Source organism: Calidris pugnax, unplaced genomic scaffold (assembly GCF_001431845.1).
Source record: "Calidris pugnax isolate Ruff unplaced genomic scaffold, ASM143184v1 scaffold10, whole genome shotgun sequence".
NCBI lineage: Eukaryota > Metazoa > Chordata > Aves > Charadriiformes > Scolopacidae > Calidris > Calidris pugnax.
The window spans coordinates 1,141,884-1,159,962 of NW_015090795.1; the positions used below are offsets into that span (position 1 = coordinate 1,141,884).

General features: G+C 49.9%; 1 protein-coding gene across 2 annotated transcripts; it reads right to left on the reverse strand.

Moving 5' to 3' along the window:
- Positions 1 to 237: 237 nt before the first annotated feature.
- LOC106884960 (mis18-binding protein 1-like) lies at positions 238 to 18,064 on the reverse strand. Of its 2 annotated transcripts, none has more exons than XM_014936758.1 (14): positions 17,491 to 18,064; positions 14,099 to 14,224; positions 12,868 to 13,292; positions 11,312 to 11,388; positions 9,851 to 9,981; positions 9,212 to 9,302; positions 8,735 to 8,898; positions 6,695 to 6,861; positions 5,931 to 6,039; positions 4,671 to 5,520; positions 3,336 to 3,508; positions 2,572 to 2,714; positions 1,059 to 1,204; positions 238 to 390 (listed from the first exon to the last, which is right to left on the reverse strand). In XM_014936758.1, the coding sequence occupies exons 1-14, from the start codon at positions 17,987 to 17,989 to the stop codon at positions 255 to 257; spliced, it is 3,237 nt and encodes a 1,078-aa protein (XP_014792244.1). In that variant the 5' UTR covers positions 17,990 to 18,064; the 3' UTR covers positions 238 to 254. The 2 variants fall into 2 exon arrangements, with proteins under 2 accessions (XP_014792244.1, XP_014792243.1); XM_014936757.1 differs by having other exon boundaries at positions 12,868 to 13,340.
- Between the last annotated feature and the right edge of the window lie 15 nt (positions 18,065 to 18,079).

Consider the following 18,079-nt stretch of genomic DNA (forward strand, 5'->3'; position numbering starts at 1 on the left):
CACCAACCTCTCTACAGTGTCCTTCCACGAAGTTGTAGAGAGTGATGAGGTCTCCCCTCAGCCTCCTCTTCCTCATACTAAACAGCCCCAGCTCCTGACAATAAATAGCTCTTTTCTAACAAATGGAACTTCTATCCAAGAGAAACAGAAACCCAACCCAGAGCTCTGGGAGGCAGAAGGGGAGGGTTCCTGCTTTCTGTCCTGAATATACACAAGGGGTGTGTGACCCTGGGACTCTGTGGCTGCTGCCTGGCTCAGCTCTGCGTGGCTGAGGTGGGAGTAGGGGTGAAGGAAAGCAGCGTTACCGTCATCTTCTTCACCTTGTCCCAGCTGCCTCGGCTGCCTGGTGCCGCCTTCTGCATCCGCAGCATGTGCCTGTCGTAGTAGTTCCTGCAGGGGAGAGATGGCACCTTAGTGTCACTGCTGGGCCACCCAAGGACCTGCTGGCGACGGCTAAAGGCATCCTACACACGGCTCTCAGTCAGAGGGAAAATGAGAGGGGCATCAGAGACAGCTGTTGGTGAATTAAAGCTGGCAGCAGCTCTGGGAGTGTAACAGCACAGAAGGTTCACAGACCCCGTGCCACAACTCATGTAAGCACTGGACAAGGCTTCATCACCACTCCTCATGTAAGCACTGGACAAGGCTTCATCACCGCCCAGATGGTGTTCCTTTCCTGTCCTGTAGATACAGCACCACTCACTCTGCACGGTCCCAGAACATTCTGGTTTGAGTGAAGCCTGAAGCAATTGATTTAAACTTTAAGAGTCCAAATGAGCCGAGAACCCCCTGCTGAGGCTGACGCCCCAGTCACAGCCCCCCCAGAGCAGAAGGGCTGGCGGTGGGCAGTGCGTCGCTGCCCACACTTCGTTGAGTGGCTCAAACATGCACTATTGATGGAAACAACTTTCTCTGAACACACCCCAGGAGTTCCCCTGCGTGCTCCCAGTCTGTAACCAGCATCCCAGTCCCACCAGAGATCTGTCTGAGGAGACAAAGCCCAGCCCTGGGGCAGTGGGAGAGGCCGAGGTGAGCGGTGGGACAGCAGGAGCTCCTACCTGTTGATGGGCGCCAGCATTCCCGGGCTGATGTGCTCACACTGAGGGGTTTTGGCCGTAGGGAAGATGGATGAGGAAGGCGTGATGGGGTTGTCCGTAAGGGCAAAGTCATCATCATCATCCTGGCTTCCCCGGAACGCTGGCAGCTACAAAGGCACATCAGAGCAATCAGTGACCTGCCCTTTTCAACTGCTGAAAAGGCTTCTGGCAGGTCTGTCTCAGGGCAGCCACAGGACACAGCCTCTTCCCGACTCTGAACCCTGGTCCTGTCCCCAAAGGGAAGGGTCCCAGACTCTGTTCTCTCCTCTGCAGGCAGTCACTCCATCCCCTGCCTCACTTCAGCTGTGGTTCTGACTCCACCGAGTCCCTCACGAGACTCAGAGGCCAGCAGTGTGCACAGGCAGCCAGCGACACCTCCCTCTTGCTCCTAATCCTCCTCCCCTTGTGCCCAACATCTCACTTTTTTGGCTGCTACTACACACGCAAAAAATCATTTCTGGTTGCAAACTCATCGCTGACCATTACTACTCAGGAAGAGGATTTCAGGATTACTCAGTGAACTCCTGGTCCTTCCATCTTGAAGGAAGGAGACAACTGGAAAGGTTCAGGGAGAAGAAATGCAGATGGTCAAACGCACAGCAGGTTCTGGGGTGGGGGAGCTTTAACTGGCACCAGGGGTGAAGGGGGACCAGGACAGTTGTTCCCTGTCCCTTCCCCATGAGAGGTGGAGGACAATTCTGAGCAACCTGGTCTGCTGGGAGGTGTCCCTGCCCAGGGGGTGGCACTGCGTGGGCTTTAAGGTCCCTTCCAACCCAAACCATTCTGTGATTGCGTGACAAAGCCAGCAAATACAAGTTCAGATGATATAGAAGATGACGCTGCCTCACAGCAAACAGTTCACCTCTGGAACTCGCACGAGAAGGTGTGGATGTGAAGAGTCTGCATGGGTTCAAGAGGGTGCTGGGCTCCATCCGGGGAGGGGAATGTGCTCACGACCATCTCACCATGCCCCACAAGGAGGTTAGTTTCTCTTGCTCAGCACAAGTTAGGCAAAGTGAGTTTGAGGGAAAAAAAAAAAAAAAAAAGGGGGGGGGGGGGACCCTGGGCCTAATGACTGGCTGTGATTGTATTCTACCAAAGGAGGAGTCTCCTGAAGAACCTCTCGGCAAAACCAGGGAGTCTTGGCCAGGGATGCATGGATTCTTTCATCAGTTCCTTCCTGCTCCCACCAGCCATGGGGTTTCCCCACAGCACGTGGCAGGTTACAGACAGCAATGAAGGTACTTCTGCCTAAACATCCCCTCGCCAGGGTTGTCACCCCCCTCTGGACACACACTGGGGTAAGAATCACACTGTCCCCACACAGAAAACCCACAAAAGAACAAACAGGTGAAGAGACATCCGTGTGCCTTTGGAGTCCCAGCTGGAAGAGGCACTGGCTTTAAAAGGCAGAAGACAGCAAAAAGAAAGATGTGTTGTGAGATACGCTTCAGAGCCATTTGCTCACATTTACCTTTATTCTTCTGTTCTGAAAGGGCGTCGCAGTGAAGATATCGTCGTGGTTGTCCTTCGGCAAATGGTCCAGGAAATCCCTCACCTGCTGCTTTCTCTTTAAGGTCCCCACTTTGGCAGTTATGGCAACTGGCTCTTTCTTATCTATATGAATCAAAATACTGGTTTAAGACACGAGTTCTGTGGCATGGCTTTAAAATTCACTAAGTGCAGTCAGTGCTGGTGTGAGATCCAGTCTCTCTGCAGAAATGCCTTACAGCTTGTCACCCTCTCAGTTCTTAAACGATTTATGCTTCCAAAAAAGATTTCTCCCCCACACCCATCAGAAGCTTAGTCTGGAGCCTTAAGTGGCCACTGCAAGTGTCACACGTACCTCAGCTATTTATTACAATTTTAACAGAATTATCCCTGCACACCTGCGTTTCAGAGACAAAAGACACTCAGATTTATCCCCCGCACGGGTGTGTGTGTTCCTGTCCCTGCTGTCCCTTACGAGTGACTGGTGTGGCCAGTTCAGAAGAACATCTTCCCAATATCCCCATCTTCAGACTAAAGCCAAACTAGCTGCTTGTGCAGGCAGTCAAGTGCAGAAGAAAACTAACCCACAGCTGACACATGATGAGAAGACCCGAGTAATCTAGAAGATGGCCCCCTCCACTATGGGACTCAGGTGTGCATTTGTGTCTGTGCCTCTCACTGCACAATAAATATTGAATTCAGAATTCTTTAAAGACAACAAAGTACCCAGGGCCGAGGTGTCAGTACCTTTCTGTTCTGCTTTTCCTGGAGCAGTGCTCTTCTTGGAGCGGGCCCTGGAACCTTTGGCCTGTTGTTCCTGGACGTACTTCTGCTGGCACTCCTCTGCGGAGCGAGAGCCCACCGCCATGGCCACCTCCACCCAGAACCCGCTCCTGTGCTTTGGGAAGGAGGCGATGGCCCTGCAGGAGAGAGCAACACCACAGCCCTCGTCACCCCCAGAGACCAGCAGTGTCCCCAAGAAGGGACACTGTGCCACGGACACAGACAGCCCCGGCATCTTGGCCAGACACTTTAGGACACGCGCGTTTCTTTGCCCGACCGCAGCCAAGAGCTCCAGCACAAGGTAACTCAGTCCTTATCTGCAGCACCTCCCCCTGCCCCCAGGCAGCAGCTCCTGCCTTTGCAGGGGTCTCATCTAAAAGAAACAAAACCAAACACGGGCATTTTATTACCTAAGGTCTGTATTAAATACTGCCCAGGAGTATGTTTGGATGATGCATTAAACATTCTTGCAGTTTGTCTCCCCTTAACAAAGCTTAGATATGCACATCATAGAATCATAGAATTGCCCAGGCTGGAAGGGACCTCCAAAGGCCATCTAGTCCGGCCCCCCCTCAGTCAGCAGGGACACCCCCAACTAGACCAGGTTGCCCAGGGCCTCGTCGAGCCTCTCCTTGAATATCTCCAGGGATGGGGCCTCAACCACCTCCCTGGGCAACCTGTTCCAGTGCTCTGCAGCCCTCACAGTGAAGAACCCTCTCCTCATCTCCAGTCTAAATCTGTTCCCCTCCAGCTTGAAGCCATTGCCCCTCGTCCTGTTACTCCCGGCTTTTCTAAACAGGTTCTCCCCAGTGTAGGCTCCCTTCAGGTACTGGAAGGCTGCTATCATGTTTAACACTTCACTCCATCAGGGGACAGATTGCACTCTCTCTGCCGTGCCAAGCCATAAATATAAACACTTTGACCATATTATTTACCTACTTGTGTTTTTCAGCATTACTCTGAGGAATGTTTATCACTTCTAATAAGATGAAGTAAAAACAGGTAGGGTAGATTCACAAAACTTTGCCTAATGCCTGTGTTCCTCTCACTTTACCCCGATGACAGCGGTGGGGCTGCTGTGGGCTCACCCTTCTTCAGGTACTTCAGAAACTGCTCAGCTGTCTCTTTTATTTCACTATTTTTTAATTTGTTAGTAAACTTTACTGTGTAAGAGGGAATTAAAACCTAAAGGAAACCTTTAAATAACACAAAAGAGACCAAATCTGAAGAACCCAGACCACCCAAGCCTCCCAGTGCCCAAAGCCATTGTGTCCCCAGGAACACAGGGCAGCCACTTGCCTGTGGAGCTTCAGCAATTCCTTTTCAGACCAGCCATCAGCTGCCCGCGGGAAGAGCTCTAGAGGTTTCTGCACCTTTTCCCTCTCAGCTTCTCTTGCTTTTGGTGCTGAAGACTTGGCATTATTAAAAACTTTACCACTTGGGTTTTTACCAGGTACTTTTGAATTCTTTTCTTTTACTTGAAATTCCTCTCCACTGCTTTCAGTCTCTGTGTCAGAATCAAAAAAATACCTGGGAAGGTTGGTTCTGCTTCTTATCTGCATTACCCGAGAAGGCAGGTGGGAAGGACTGGGATTTTTCCCTTCAAGCAAATCAGACCCATCACTGGAGCCGGGCAGACTTTGCCTGATGGGCGTGTTACGGGAGGCAGCAGAGTGTTGTACTGTCCTGGGTTCACCCAACACCGTGTCTGCACCATCCTGTGAACTTCTACAGTTAGAGGAAGATTCAGAGTTTTGACTGACTTTTTTAGAGAAAGGGTTATTTTTCCTTTTGATAGCCAGTGGGATGTCTTCACTGGATCCCTCTTCCTCATCTTTGCTTAACGGTTCTGTTAAACCCTTGTCTTGAAGCAGTTGTTTGGCCGACCTTAAGGAGTACCTGTAGCCCTGCTGGAAGGCACTCAGTTCCGTGGAGTCCCTTCCTCCTTGCTCCTTCCCTGCTCCTGGCGTTGTGCTGGGATGGCTGGGTTTGACTGGTGCCCCAGCTTTAAAGGGAGTCAGCCTAACAGAGAGCTGTGTTACAGTCTTTGTGCTACTGACAGCGCCATCGCTCTCCTCCTCATCCGACACGAAGTGCCTGGCCCCCTTGCTCCCTGGTTTGGAACTGACTCTTTTTTCATTGTTTTCCCCTGGAAGAGAGGATGTGGGTGTCATCTCACACATTGCACCATCAACCCTTACCGTGCTCTCCTACAAGCTCAGAAGAGCCTGCTCCCTCGCTGCTGGAGAGCTGGGAGCCCCTGTCCCACAGAGGCTGTGTCTGCAGGAAGAGAAGCAGCACGGGTCCTGCTGCAGCTCCCCGCTCCGACAGATCTCCAGGACAAGGAGATACTCTGCTGAATGGTCATCTTGGGGCACAAAAATAAATTAAACACTGCTTCCCTATGAGGCACAGCAAAATGTCACTTAAGAAGGAAACTGGTGATGGTAGGAAGCATCCCATGGTGCTCTGTGCCCCATTTCAGAGACACACAGCACAGGTTATTGGCAGCCCATTCCCAAGGATTTACCTGAAGAAAGAAATTAATGTATTTTTTACCTTTCCTTTGGATTTTTGCTGTTTCTTCTGTTCTCTTCATTACTTCCTTTTTTTTATTCTTCTTGGAGATGGAACTGGTCTGTCTTTGGAATCTCTTACTGCTGAACATCTTCAAAATAAAACAATTTAATTTAAGCTTCTGCAAGAGATTACAGAGCAAGCCTACTGACACCAGCTCTGAAAAAGCCAGACCTTTACTGGATGGGTAGGTTTGAAACCCACCTCCACTGACCAGCGTCTGCTCACTCCTCGCTGAGGAACACAGGCCTTTATCCAAACACAGGCAGCCAAAGCAGCTTGAGTCAGGCTCAGTATTTACATTCAAATAGTCAAAAACACCAGTTAAAAATCTCAAGAGCCAGAACTGCTTGAGCTGGCGGCGAGTTGGATGTACACCTTCATCGCTGCAGCCGGTGCTGAGCCTTAGCATGGCCCCCGTGCCCTATGGCTGACTAATTACAGAAGTAAAAAAAAAAAAAAGAAGCTCACAACTACCACAAAGACCACTGTTTTCCTCCACTTTTAACCAGAATATTATTAGAGTTGCTTAAAGTGTCATCATAAATGCGAACAGCACAGCTCAGGCAGTGCTCACAACAGCCAGTCCTCCTGGGAGCTCCCTAGCAGGGTTATTCCCTGTATTCCAGAGACATGTAAATAGCAGTACATCCCAAACTCACCATGGCGGTCCTCCTGGGAGGTCCCTAGCAGGGTTATTCCCTGTATTTCAGATAGCAGTAAATAGCAGTACATCCCAAACTCACCATGCTCAGGTAATCCACTCCGCCTTTTTCTATAGTCACGTTCAGCCCCTGATCCACAACCTCCCGTTGCCCACACCAGAAACTCAGTGGGGGTTTGACCAGGCGGCCGCTGCGCGTGTAAACTCCGTTGGAGCTGTTCAGGGTGGAATTGTGCACTGGGGTTACATCTACAAGGAAAAAAAAAACCAAAACAACCCATGAAATACAGTTTTGTCCCAGATATTGCATTGCTATTTCAGCTGGGCAGACGTCACAAGTGTAGGAGCAATGCTGCATTTAGACCGGCTCGTTTGCACTGATTACGGGGAAAATATAACACTACAATGTTGTGTTGTTCTTTCCAGAGCGTTCAGGTTAGCAATTAGCATTGGACTGAGGTAATCAGCTTCATAAATTATAGAATTTACCATTGTGAGCTTCTCGTTTTTACTGTGTTTAGAAGGTTATAAATACTGTAAAATTCATATGGGGAAAAGAATGATACAGAAAAGTTGTCCCACTGGACAAATCCTGACTCATGAGAGAAAAACCAGCCCAGCTTTTCTCACATTGCAGCATTAATGAGCAGAACAGTGCTGTTTGGCCAACGCCCTGCTGGAACCCAGGAGAAGGTGTTAAACGAGAGAAAAACCAGCCCAGCTTTTCTGGCATTGCAGCATTAACGAGTGGAACACACCGTTTGGCCCTGCTGGAACCCAGGAGAAGGTGTTAAAGAGAAGTCCAAGTCAAAAGCAAAAGCTATTGGTGACCCCAGCACAGCTGGGATCGCACCACAAGGCAAAAACCAAAGAGGTGGATCAGTAGGTTCTGGCTTTACAACCGTTTCCTTTGGAAGCAAAGCCAACGTAATGAATTTTTCCCCGGTCCCTTCCATCCACCCCCAGCTGGTGTCACTCTCTGTGCCTCGGCTGTGGCCAGAAAACAAACCTGCTCGAGGACTTGACAGGAGCTAACACTAACCCAGCTGACACTGCTGGGCATGGCTGGGGAGGAGAACCAAGGGTGGAGCCACAGTGGAGACACTGAATCCCCCAGGGTGTCCCAGATGGACTAAAAAGAGTATTTTAGGCAAAAAAGCAAAGGGAGAAAAATGAATTTTGCTGACCAGGCAGCTCTGGAGTCACTGCCTTTGGCTGCTCCAGCCCAAATCAGACTCTGGCTGCTTTCCCAGGGTCACAGTCCCTTCCATCCACCCCCAGCTGTTGGCACTCTCTGTGCCTCGGCTGTGGCCAGAAAACAAACCTGCTCCAGGACTGGACACGAGCTAACACTAACCCAGCTGACACTGCTGGGCATGGCTGGGGAGGAGTACCACGGGTGGAGCCATGGCGGAGACACTGAATCCCCCAGGGTGTCCCAGATGGATTAAAAGGGTATTTTAGGCAAAAAAGCAAAGGGAGAAAAATGAATTTTGCTGAACAGGCAGCTCTGGAGTCACTGCCTTTGGCTGCTCCAGCCCAAATCAGACTCTGGCTGCTTTCCCAGGGCCAGTCCCTGGGCACACCTTGGAGCCGCTGGGCATCAGCGAAGCACAGACACAGACACACCTCCGGATCCTAACAAACCTGCTCCAGGACTGGACACGAGCTAACACTAACCCAGCTGACACTGCTGGGCATGGCTGGGGAGGAGAACCAAGGGTGGAGCCACAGTGGAGACACTGAATCCCCCAGGGTGTCCCAGATGGACTAAAAAGAGTATTTTAGGCAAAAAAGCAAAGGGAGAAAAATGAATTTTGCTGACCAGGCAGCTCTGGAGTCACTGCCTTTGGCTGCTCCAGCCCAAATCAGACTCTGGCTGCTTTCCCAGGGTCAGTCCCTGGGCACACCTTGGAGCTCTGGGCATCAGCAAAGCACAGACACAGACACACCTCCGGATCCTTGTGGTCCAAGCGAACACCCAGACAGTGTGTTCCCTCTCCCTGACAGCCTAATTAACGAGGTACAAACCAGACAGCTGTTGGATATCTTTTACTGGGGAGAACAGCTCTCAAAAAACCCCCAACTTTTTTCCAAAGAAAAGCTCTCATTAAATACTCACAAGTGTTTTCATCGTTCTTCGGCAATACTTCATAGGTGGTGTTTCTCCTTTCAGGTTTCTTTGCATTTCTTGCTGAGCCTTTTCCATTTATTAACACATCTGTGCCCACCACTGCCTCGCTCTCTTCAGTGTCATCCTCATCACCATTTTGTTTTCGTTCCTTCCTAATTATTTAGAGTTTAAGAAAAGAAGTACTAAACTTATGAAAAAGTTGTCCTGTAACAACACAGTAACATAGGTAAATGACATCAGCGATGCCCTTTGCTTGTGTTTAAGGCTATGGAAAGAAGTGGAACAAAACCAAAGGACTGTAATGAAGAAGAGTAAAAGAGTATCCTCCCAAAGCAGTGACCAGCTTGGAATGTAGTCCTTGTGCACACACCTACAACTGTTTGTACTCCTCTGCAGGAGCTTTCTTGAAAAGTACAGTCTCAATAAGAGAACATTGCAATGAAACAGAATCTCCAAAGAAATTACCTTCTTCTTTCCTCAAGAAACTCCTCAACATATTCCTTCCACTTTTTGGAAAACCCATACATGAATCTCTTGATGAAACGGTAGGGAAATCCTGTTTGAGAGAGGAGCAGCGTTAACGAGAGCTGAGCAAAACTTTGGGTCAGACAGGGCAGAAGTAACATCCAGTAGAGTCATGGCTTTTTAAGGACCTCAGAAGCCACTACATTTTTGAACACCAGAGAGGGATGAGTTTCCCCAGCTTAGGAGAACAGCATACTTCATAGAGAAATCAAGTGAGGGGTCATTAACTGGAGACAGCACCAATCTCCTGGGAAGCAGGAGCACAAGCTTTCCCCGTTCTTACCATCCCCACGCAGCAACACGAGACTGTGGCTACTGCTGCCCAGCTCAAGTTGTTTTCTACAGAGTTTATGAATCTGCTCAACAGCCCACATCATTACAGGATTCTCTTTCTGTTCCTCTCATTTTCTATTGCTATTTAAACCCAGAGAAGCTCCTCCTCCTTATCACATAACTACTTTGCATCCTTACAGTCTTCCCAAGAGCTTTTCAGTGGCATAAAGCAAAACCTTCTCTTCAGCATCATCAATCTAACGCCCTTTTCCGTTTGTAACGTTACATTAAGAATCATCTTCTTACCTTCTTTCCTCATGGAAGCTGAGTCTATATTTCCCTGCAGCAGGTAGATGTTGCCAGATGAGGTTTGAACTTGGTTGTGCGCTACGCGTTCCACAATGGCGTTGCTGTGCCAAGGCAGGTCTCTCATATCTCTAAGAAAAGACAGAGAACGTCAATAACAGCAATAAAACAGGCCTCTCAGAAAAGAAGGCATTTAAAACTAGAATATTGATATTCCACACGAGACTGGCAATGCAACATGTTTTATGAGCGATACCAACGCTGGCAAAAGGTGCTACAGTTTCTTTTCTCAGCTTGGAAGAGAAACAGTTCTGGTGCTGTCTAATCCTTGGAGGGGACAAAAGGACCACGTCACAGAACATCAGCTTGATGTTGGGCTGCGGAAGCTGAAGGGAGTGAAGGACTCCATCTAGATTGTTATTGCAGTGATAACACTCCAGGAGTCACAAACGTGCCACGATAGAGGTCAAATGTCTGTTTCCCAGCACAGGTAGCCCCACCAGCTCTCAGAGAGCCCACCGAGTCCCCCCCTGTCCCAGCACTGCCCCAGGAGCAAGGCGCTGAGCGCTCGGTGGGTGAGCAGTGACAGGAAGAGTAGAACAATATCCACTCTTCTCCGAGGGCATATTGGTGGCTGAGGGACACGGGTCAGTGGCACCTTGGCAGTGCTAGACTGATGGTTGGACTTGATGATCTTAAAGGTCTCTTCCAACCAGCACGATGCTATGATTTTCACAATGTCTTCAACCTCTTTTACAGGAAGCTTAAAGCTCTCTTTTGTCCTGACGCTTGTTTTCCTGATCTTATGGCTGTTTGGATACAATCTGACCAAAAACAGAACCACAAAACCAGAGTCAGTTTTCAGGCAGATTGGCTGCTGCCACGGTTGGCCACGGAGCTGTAGGAGTACCAGTGCCACCAGAAGTGACGTGGCAGGAACACATGGCCCATGGCAGTCAGCCCGTGCCATGTTTGACTGACATCAGCCACAACACAGATTTTGTGTGAAATGAAGTAGCAGCTCACAAGGCTCCTAAGTCAGCACCAGTTTGGAGGATCCACTGGACAAACACATTCGTCTTTATCCCTCTTAAGCTTTTTGATTGACTCAGGACTGGATTTTCAAATAATTCTTTAACCAGTATTTTCCTGTAGGTGGGCACTCTCCTCCTTGCGCACCTGGAGGAATTCACCTCTTTGATAAAAAAATTTTCAAATAGAACATCACTTTGTATTTACTCCTGGCCACCTAAGCCAGCCTAGGTCAGGACAACCCCAGTTGCCCCCTTCTCCCCCACTGCTCCCCAGCCCCAGCCATGTGGTCCCTCACCCCCCCAGCACCGAGGCATTCTAGGGACACAGGTCTCAAAGCTACAGCCCTTCAGGCAGGCGGAGGTGGAGCAGCCTTTCTGCAGCCCCCCGGCACGTTCTACAGCACATGGAAATCAGAAAACTCCTTACTTCCGTTTTCCTTCAACACATATTGCAGTGTTACCATCCATCACTTTAATTCTCCAACTGGTTAGGCAGACATTTTTCTGTTGCAAAAAAAAAAAAAAGTCATTTTTAAATTAGACTAAACTATGCAGCGTCACCGAGGCATCAGCAAAATAGAAATTAACTCCTGTATAAACCAAGGAGACATATAGGCACCAGCCTCCAGACCAGAAAAACTGAAAACAACCTTTATATACATTAACTGCTGAAGCACAACGAAGCTGGAGTCTAATGCACAAGTGAAGACAGGAATTTAAATTACAGCTTTTGAGTAATTCATAATTGACTTTGAGAAGACAACGTCATTAGCCACGACCTCTAGCAAATCCCAAAAGCTCCTCACAAAAGATACCACCACTGTGCCATTACCCCTTACACGAGGTCAGCTGTCCTCCATTACTGCTCAGAAAAAAGTTATCCATGAAAAAATAAAATGGCATTGATTAGCCAGCTTGTTGCTGGAATTCAGACAGTATTACAATGGCTGTATCTGATATTGCAAACTACTGACACCCCTAATTTCACATTACAAAGCCAGCAAGTCACTCGCACTCCAGCTGCAGTTTGGAAAACCGTGTATGAAACATACAACTGTTTTAGGAGAAAAAGCATCTTGGAAAATGATTTTTTTAACATCTAAAAGTATCACTATTTCTTCTCACAGCTTCACTTGATAAACTCCACATCTTTTCTTTAATGACATTCACCTTTTGACCATCAGCCCTGGTTTCACTAACAATCTTACCCCTGATCTGCCCCTGAGGGAGGGAAGGTACCCGAGAGGTAGAGCTATGCCCACCCAGTGCCCACATCTCTGGTGTCCCAGGACATCTCTTCCAGCAGCTGCTCCTCGGCTACAAATCTTAAACATTAACAGGTGCCTGTTCCTTATTTAAATCAAAGCTCACCATAACGGCAACTTTTAATACAGGAAAACCTCTCGGACATGCTTGACAAGGCTGAGGGAGAACAAAACAACCCTCTTAGCTTGGATGTGCCACAGATATCCCTGGGGAGCAAAGGGAATCCCCCGGGAATGGAGGCTGCCACCGCCTGGGAAGGAATCACCCAGGAACGCGGCACACTTCCAAATGTGCTGCTTCCCTCCAGATTTAGTCACAAAGTTGTAAAAACTGCCAAGCGTGTAGTAAATTGAAAACGAGATCTGCAGCCTGGTCTCTGAGGAAAAGGTTCTTGTGCCACTTAATCCACCAGGAGTGGAGATGTTCCTCAGGAGAGCCCAGACTTTCACTTCTCCATGAGCCATACGGACTCGGGTCACTGTGGAACCAGCCCTGGCCCACAGCTGAGAAAGACCCCTCCTCCTTGGCTCTGCAGAGGCAGCCAGAGGTTTGTTTCCTCTCAATCATACACATGGCAATTAACACTTGGATAGTTTCATTCTCTTCTGAGCACTCATTACTTTTGACCAAAAAAACCTGAAATAAATAGCAACTCTGAGCGACAAGCGCTCACAGGAATCCCTCCTTTGCCTTAAAGTATTAAGTAAGTTCTCCCACCTCTTTGTCTGCTTTGCCAGCAACTTGATCTGCACGGGCTTCTTTTGGCTTTTGCCTCCTCGGAATGTGGATTTTGGGAGAAGAGAGCATGATGCTACATAAGCACGGCAAGGGCTTTTGAGGATTAGTCTCCTGTATCTTCTCTCCTCCCTGAGCAGGTTGCTCTTTGCTTGGCTGCAATTCTCTTCTCTCTTGATGAAGTTCTTTTGCTTCTCCATTTCTCCACCTTTCTCCTAACCAATCCCCACTTTTAAAAGGGGGAGGGCTTATAATCACAGAAGCAGTATTTTGAGACATTTCATCATCAGCATCCATTGATTCCACAAGGAAATCATCCTGATCATCCTTCTCAGCAGCCACGGGCTCTGCAGGGTCCCTCCTGAGCGGCTCAGCAAAGGCAGATTTGACCAATGGCTTTTCTGTAGCTGTGGGAGGAGGAACATTCTGCTTGACCAGGTTTGAAGGTGCTCGATCTGTCCATTAGAATAACAAAGAAGTCAGTGATATTTCAGAACTAATAAAAATACATTCATAAAGTTAGCTCCATTTCTAATGAGCGGAGATTATTGATGGCCATCACAATTACAAAAGCGCCACCTATTTCAGTTGTTAACACAAGCCACTCTCTGAACTTGTTTGGACTAGCTTTTCCTCAGCACCTGCTGTTAAACACTTAGAGATATCCCACTTTCCCCCCAAAACAAGCTAATGCCATACCTATTAATAGTATTTGTTTACTATTCTTTCTATTTTTTCTTTAGTGAATCCTCGTTGCAGAGCAAAAAAAGTTGTTTTCATAAAAAACAGCATCTCAAATATTTCCATTTTTGCTGCTCTGCTGGGAGCCAGAAGCACTGGGGTTTGAGTTTTCAGATAAATTCAGCTCAGTTTTGAAGCTGAACACCACTAAGCCTTTGCCACCCATCGTTTTCTTCATCCTCATTTCCAAAACTGAATTACAGGAGAGAAGAATATACAGGGTCGCCATCAAGTAGCAACACGGAGAAAACCAAATACAAGAGAATTTCTCATGGAGGCAAACCTTTTCTCCTTATGTATTAAAAGCTAAGGGGAAAAATAAATAAAATTTAAAAAGCCAACAAATAAGAGGGTTAGGATTCTCCCCCAAGTTTCCATTAGTCAGAAGGACAGTACTCTACCTTTAAAGCACAGGAGAGATGCCAAGCAAGAACAGAAACCCAACGAGCTCTCAGGAGCAATCCCCAAGTACCTTTTTGCTGCTGCTGCAGTTTCTGCTTTACACGCAAGAAGAACTTCTGAGGGGACTCCTGCACCAGGGGGTGTACGGTCTGTACCTTTGCAATCTGGTTCTTGGGAAACCCATTGCAAACTAGTTCTGGAAAATAACAATATAAAAAAAAAAAATCTTCAAATTTGGGGAAGAAAACCATTTTCATATGGGAGGCAGTAGAAGCAAAGTCCATACTTCGTAAGATACTAAACTTCACTGGGCAACAACAGGTTTTCTTTTCTTTCCCAGGATGGGTGGGTAACAGGAGCTCTGCTTTTTCCTGGGGGCATTAGAGGCTGTGCTGCCTCAGCTGGGTGTGAGCAGCACCCTCAGGTGTGTGCACGTGTGTCTGGTGTAACCCAGCCCACAAACAGGGTGTGTTTCACAGCAGGAAGGTCTAACAAGCAGCACCAATACCAACCCCTTTTGGTACTCCATAAAAGGGGTTATCCACTTGTGATGTGATGATGCAAAAGCTTTCCTGGAGCCCCTTGAGGCACTGGAAGGGGCTCCAAGGTCTCCCCGGAGCCTTCTCTTCTCCAGACTGAACCCCCCAACTCTCTCAGCCTGTCCTCCCAGCAGAGGGGCTCCAGCCCTCCCAGCATCTCCGTGGCCTCCTCTGGCCCCATCCAACAGCTCCATGTCCTTCTGCTGTTGGTGGCCCCAGAGCTGGAGGCAGCACTGGGGGGTCTCCCCAGAGCAGAGGGGCCACACTGCTGGGGATGCAGCCCAGGATGATGTTGGATTTCTGGGTTGTGAGTGCATTTGCCAGCTCACGGTGAGCTTTTCATCCACCAATACCCCCAAGTCCTTCTCCTCAGGGCTGCTCTCCATGCCCCAGCCTGTATGGATACTGGGAGCTGCCCCGACCCAGCTGCAGGACCCTGCACTTGGCCTTCTTGAACCTCCTGAGGTTCACACAAGGTCTGCTTCTCCAGTCTGTCCAGGTCCCTCTGGATGGCATCCCATCCCTCAGGCGTGTCAACACCACCAGTCACCTTGGTGTCACCCGCAAACTTGCTGAGTGTGCATTTGATCCCACTGTCCATGTCACCGATGAAGATATTGAACAGTGCTGGTCCCAGTACAGACCTGAGGGACACCACTTGTCACTGATCTCCATGTCACCGATGAAGATATTGAACAGTGCTGGTCCCAGGTGTCACCGACGAAGATATTGAACAGTGCTGGTCCCAGTACAGACCTGAGGGACACCACTTGTCACTGATCTCCGTCTGGACAACTCAACAGCCCCCAATGAGAACAGCACACAGCTGCCCACACTACTGGCGAGGTAAGCCAGGCTGAGCACTTAGCCTAATTTTTTGCAATTAGGTCTTAAAATGAACATCAACATGCCACAGAGGTCTTAACCCCCTCCCAAAACTGGATTAGTACAGGAGATTCGGAACAGGAACACAGGTAGCAATGCAACATAACCCTTCCCACAAAGCAGCCAGTGTTTCAGTGGGTCTCCCACTCCTGCTCGCCCCTACAGGAGGGCACGGGGCTTTAAAGTTCCCATTGCACCAACCAGTCAGGGACCAGAGACACACTGGGAAAGCCATCACGCCAGGCTGCCCGGGGAAACCCTCTGGAAGGACTTCAAAACCCAAACAGTCCCTCCACCAGCCTTTCTCCTTTCTGTATCGACTGCAGGGAGGTAGTTAAAGTCATGGCTTGCTTTGATTTATTTTTTTTTAAAGCTTATAAAGTGCAATTCTCTGTTTTTCAAGCTGAGGTTCACACAAGGTCTGCTTCTCCAGTCTGTCCAGGTCCCTCTGGATGGCATCCCATCCCTCAGGCGTGTCAACACCACCAGTCACCTTGGTGTCACCCGCAAACTTGCTGAGTGTGCATTTGATCCCACTGTCCGTGTCACCGACGAAGATATTGAACAGTGCTGGTCCCAGTACAGACCTGAGGGACACCACTTGTCACTGATCTCCGTCTGGACAACTCAACAGCCCCCAATGAGAACAGCACACAGCTGCCCACACTACTGGCGAGGTAAGCCAGGCTGAGCACTTAGCCTAATTTTTTGCAATTAGGTCTTAAAATGAACATCAACATGCCACAGAGGTCTTAACCCCCTCCCAAAACTGGATTAGTACAGGAGATTCGGAACAGGAACACAGGTAGCAATGCAACATAACCCTTCCCACAAAGCAGCCAGTGTTTCAGTGGGTCTCCCACTCCTGCTCGCCCCTACAGGAGGGCACGGGGCTTTAAAGTTCCCATTGCACCAACCAGTCAGGGACCAGAGACACACTGGGAAAGCCATCACGCCAGGCTGCCCGGGGAAACCCTCTGGAAGGACTTCAAAACCCAAACAGTCCCTCCACCAGCCTTTCTCCTTTCTGTATCGACTGCAGGGAGGTAGTTAAAGTCATGGCTTGCTTTGATTTATTTTTTTTTAAAGCTTATAAAGTGCAATTCTCTGTTTTTCAAGGTGTTGCAAGGGGTCCCGCTCACAAACAGAACTGAGGGAGCAGTTAAAGCCAGACTGAGCAAGAAAGGGAGAAAGTGCCACGGGACGGATTCCTCTAAGGTAAAGAAAGGGGAAGAAACATCAGCTACGGCACAGACACCTTTTATTAAACACCCCCAGCCAAACTTTAAAAAGAAAAAAAAAAAATCCCAAACATCTGAGGGAAAACCAGTAGTGTTACCGAGGTGATTCTGCCCCTCTGCTCTGCACTCGTGAGACCCCACCTGGAGCTCTGTGTCCAGCTTTGGAGTCCTCAACACAGAAAGGACATGGACCGGCTGGAACAGGTACAGCAGAGGCCACAGAGATGCTCAGAGGGATGGAGCACCTCTGCTATGGAGACAGGCTGAGGGAGCTGGGATTGTTCAGCCTGGAGAAGAGGAGGCTCCGGGGAGACCTTATAGCGGCCTTTCAATACCTGAAGGGGGCCTATAGAAGAGCTGGGGAGGGACTCTTTGCCAGGAAGGGTAATGATAGGACAAGGGGAAACGGTTTTAAATTGGAAGAAAAAAGATTCAGATTAGATCTCAGGAAGAAATTCTTTGCTGTGAGGGTGATGAGAGCCTGGCCCAGGTTGCCCAGAGAAGCTGTGGCTGCCCCATCCCTGGAGGGGTTCAAGGCCAGGCTGGAGGGGGCTTGGAGCAACCTGGTCTGGTGGGAGGTGTCCCTGCCCAGGGCAGGGGGGTTGGAACTCGATGATCTTTGAGGTCCCTTCCAACCCAAACCATTCTATGATTATTTTACACCTATCAATGCACACCGCTGCTTTTTCCAGACCCTGGAAGAGTCAGAAGCAAAACACAGAGAAAGCCACAGGGAGCTAAAGGTTATAGTATGGGACCTAAATCCGAGGTTAACGTTCTTTCGCGGAGAAACCAACCTTTTTCCGGCCGGACACTGCCCCTGGGCGTCCCGGCGGGTCCCTGCCGGCCCTCCGCCTCAGCGGGTTGCGGCAGCCGGGCCAGCGCGGCGGCGGGCCTCGGGGCGGGGGTCAGGATGGAGTCGGTGCCGCAGCCCCGGGGCTGCTGCTGGGCCTTGGCCTTCATCCGCTGGAAGATCTTGGCCGGGGACTCGCTGGGGGGCGGCTCGCAGGCCGGGCGCTTCAGCCACCGCTGGGGCCCGGGCGGGATCTCGCTGACATCCAGCGGCTCCGGCTGGCCCCCGCCGCCCGCCACCAGCGTGGACTGCAAGACGCCGCCGGCCGCCGGTCTCCTCTCCCCGCGGCCCGCCGGCTCCGCGCCCACCTCCACGGCGCCCTGACGCCTCAGGAACTCCTTCAGCGGGGTCAGCGTGCCCGCGGGGATGCTGTCCAGGGGCACCGACTTGAACGGCAGCTCTCCCGGCCGGCGGCCGGGGTACCGCCGGGGCGTCACGATCATCTCTGCGCCGGAGACGGGCCGCGGCCCCTCACGGCGGCGGGCCGGTATCCCCCCTCCAGGCTACGGCTCCTCACGGCGGCGGGCCGGTAT

Bases quoted from the DNA above. Each gene is read 5' to 3' on its own strand.
- LOC106884960 (XM_014936757.1), bottom strand. From the start codon at position 17,989: ATGATCGTGACGCCCCGGCGGTACCCCGGCCGCCGGCCGGGAGAGCTG. The intron at 5,521-5,930 runs GTAAAAAATACA...CCTCTCTTCCAG, and splicing joins AGCAAAAATCCAAAGGAAAG to GGGAAAACAATGAAAAAAGA. The intron at 2,715-3,335 runs GTACTGACACCT...TGATTCATATAG, and splicing joins AGGAAAAGCAGAACAGAAAG to ATAAGAAAGAGCCAGTTGCC.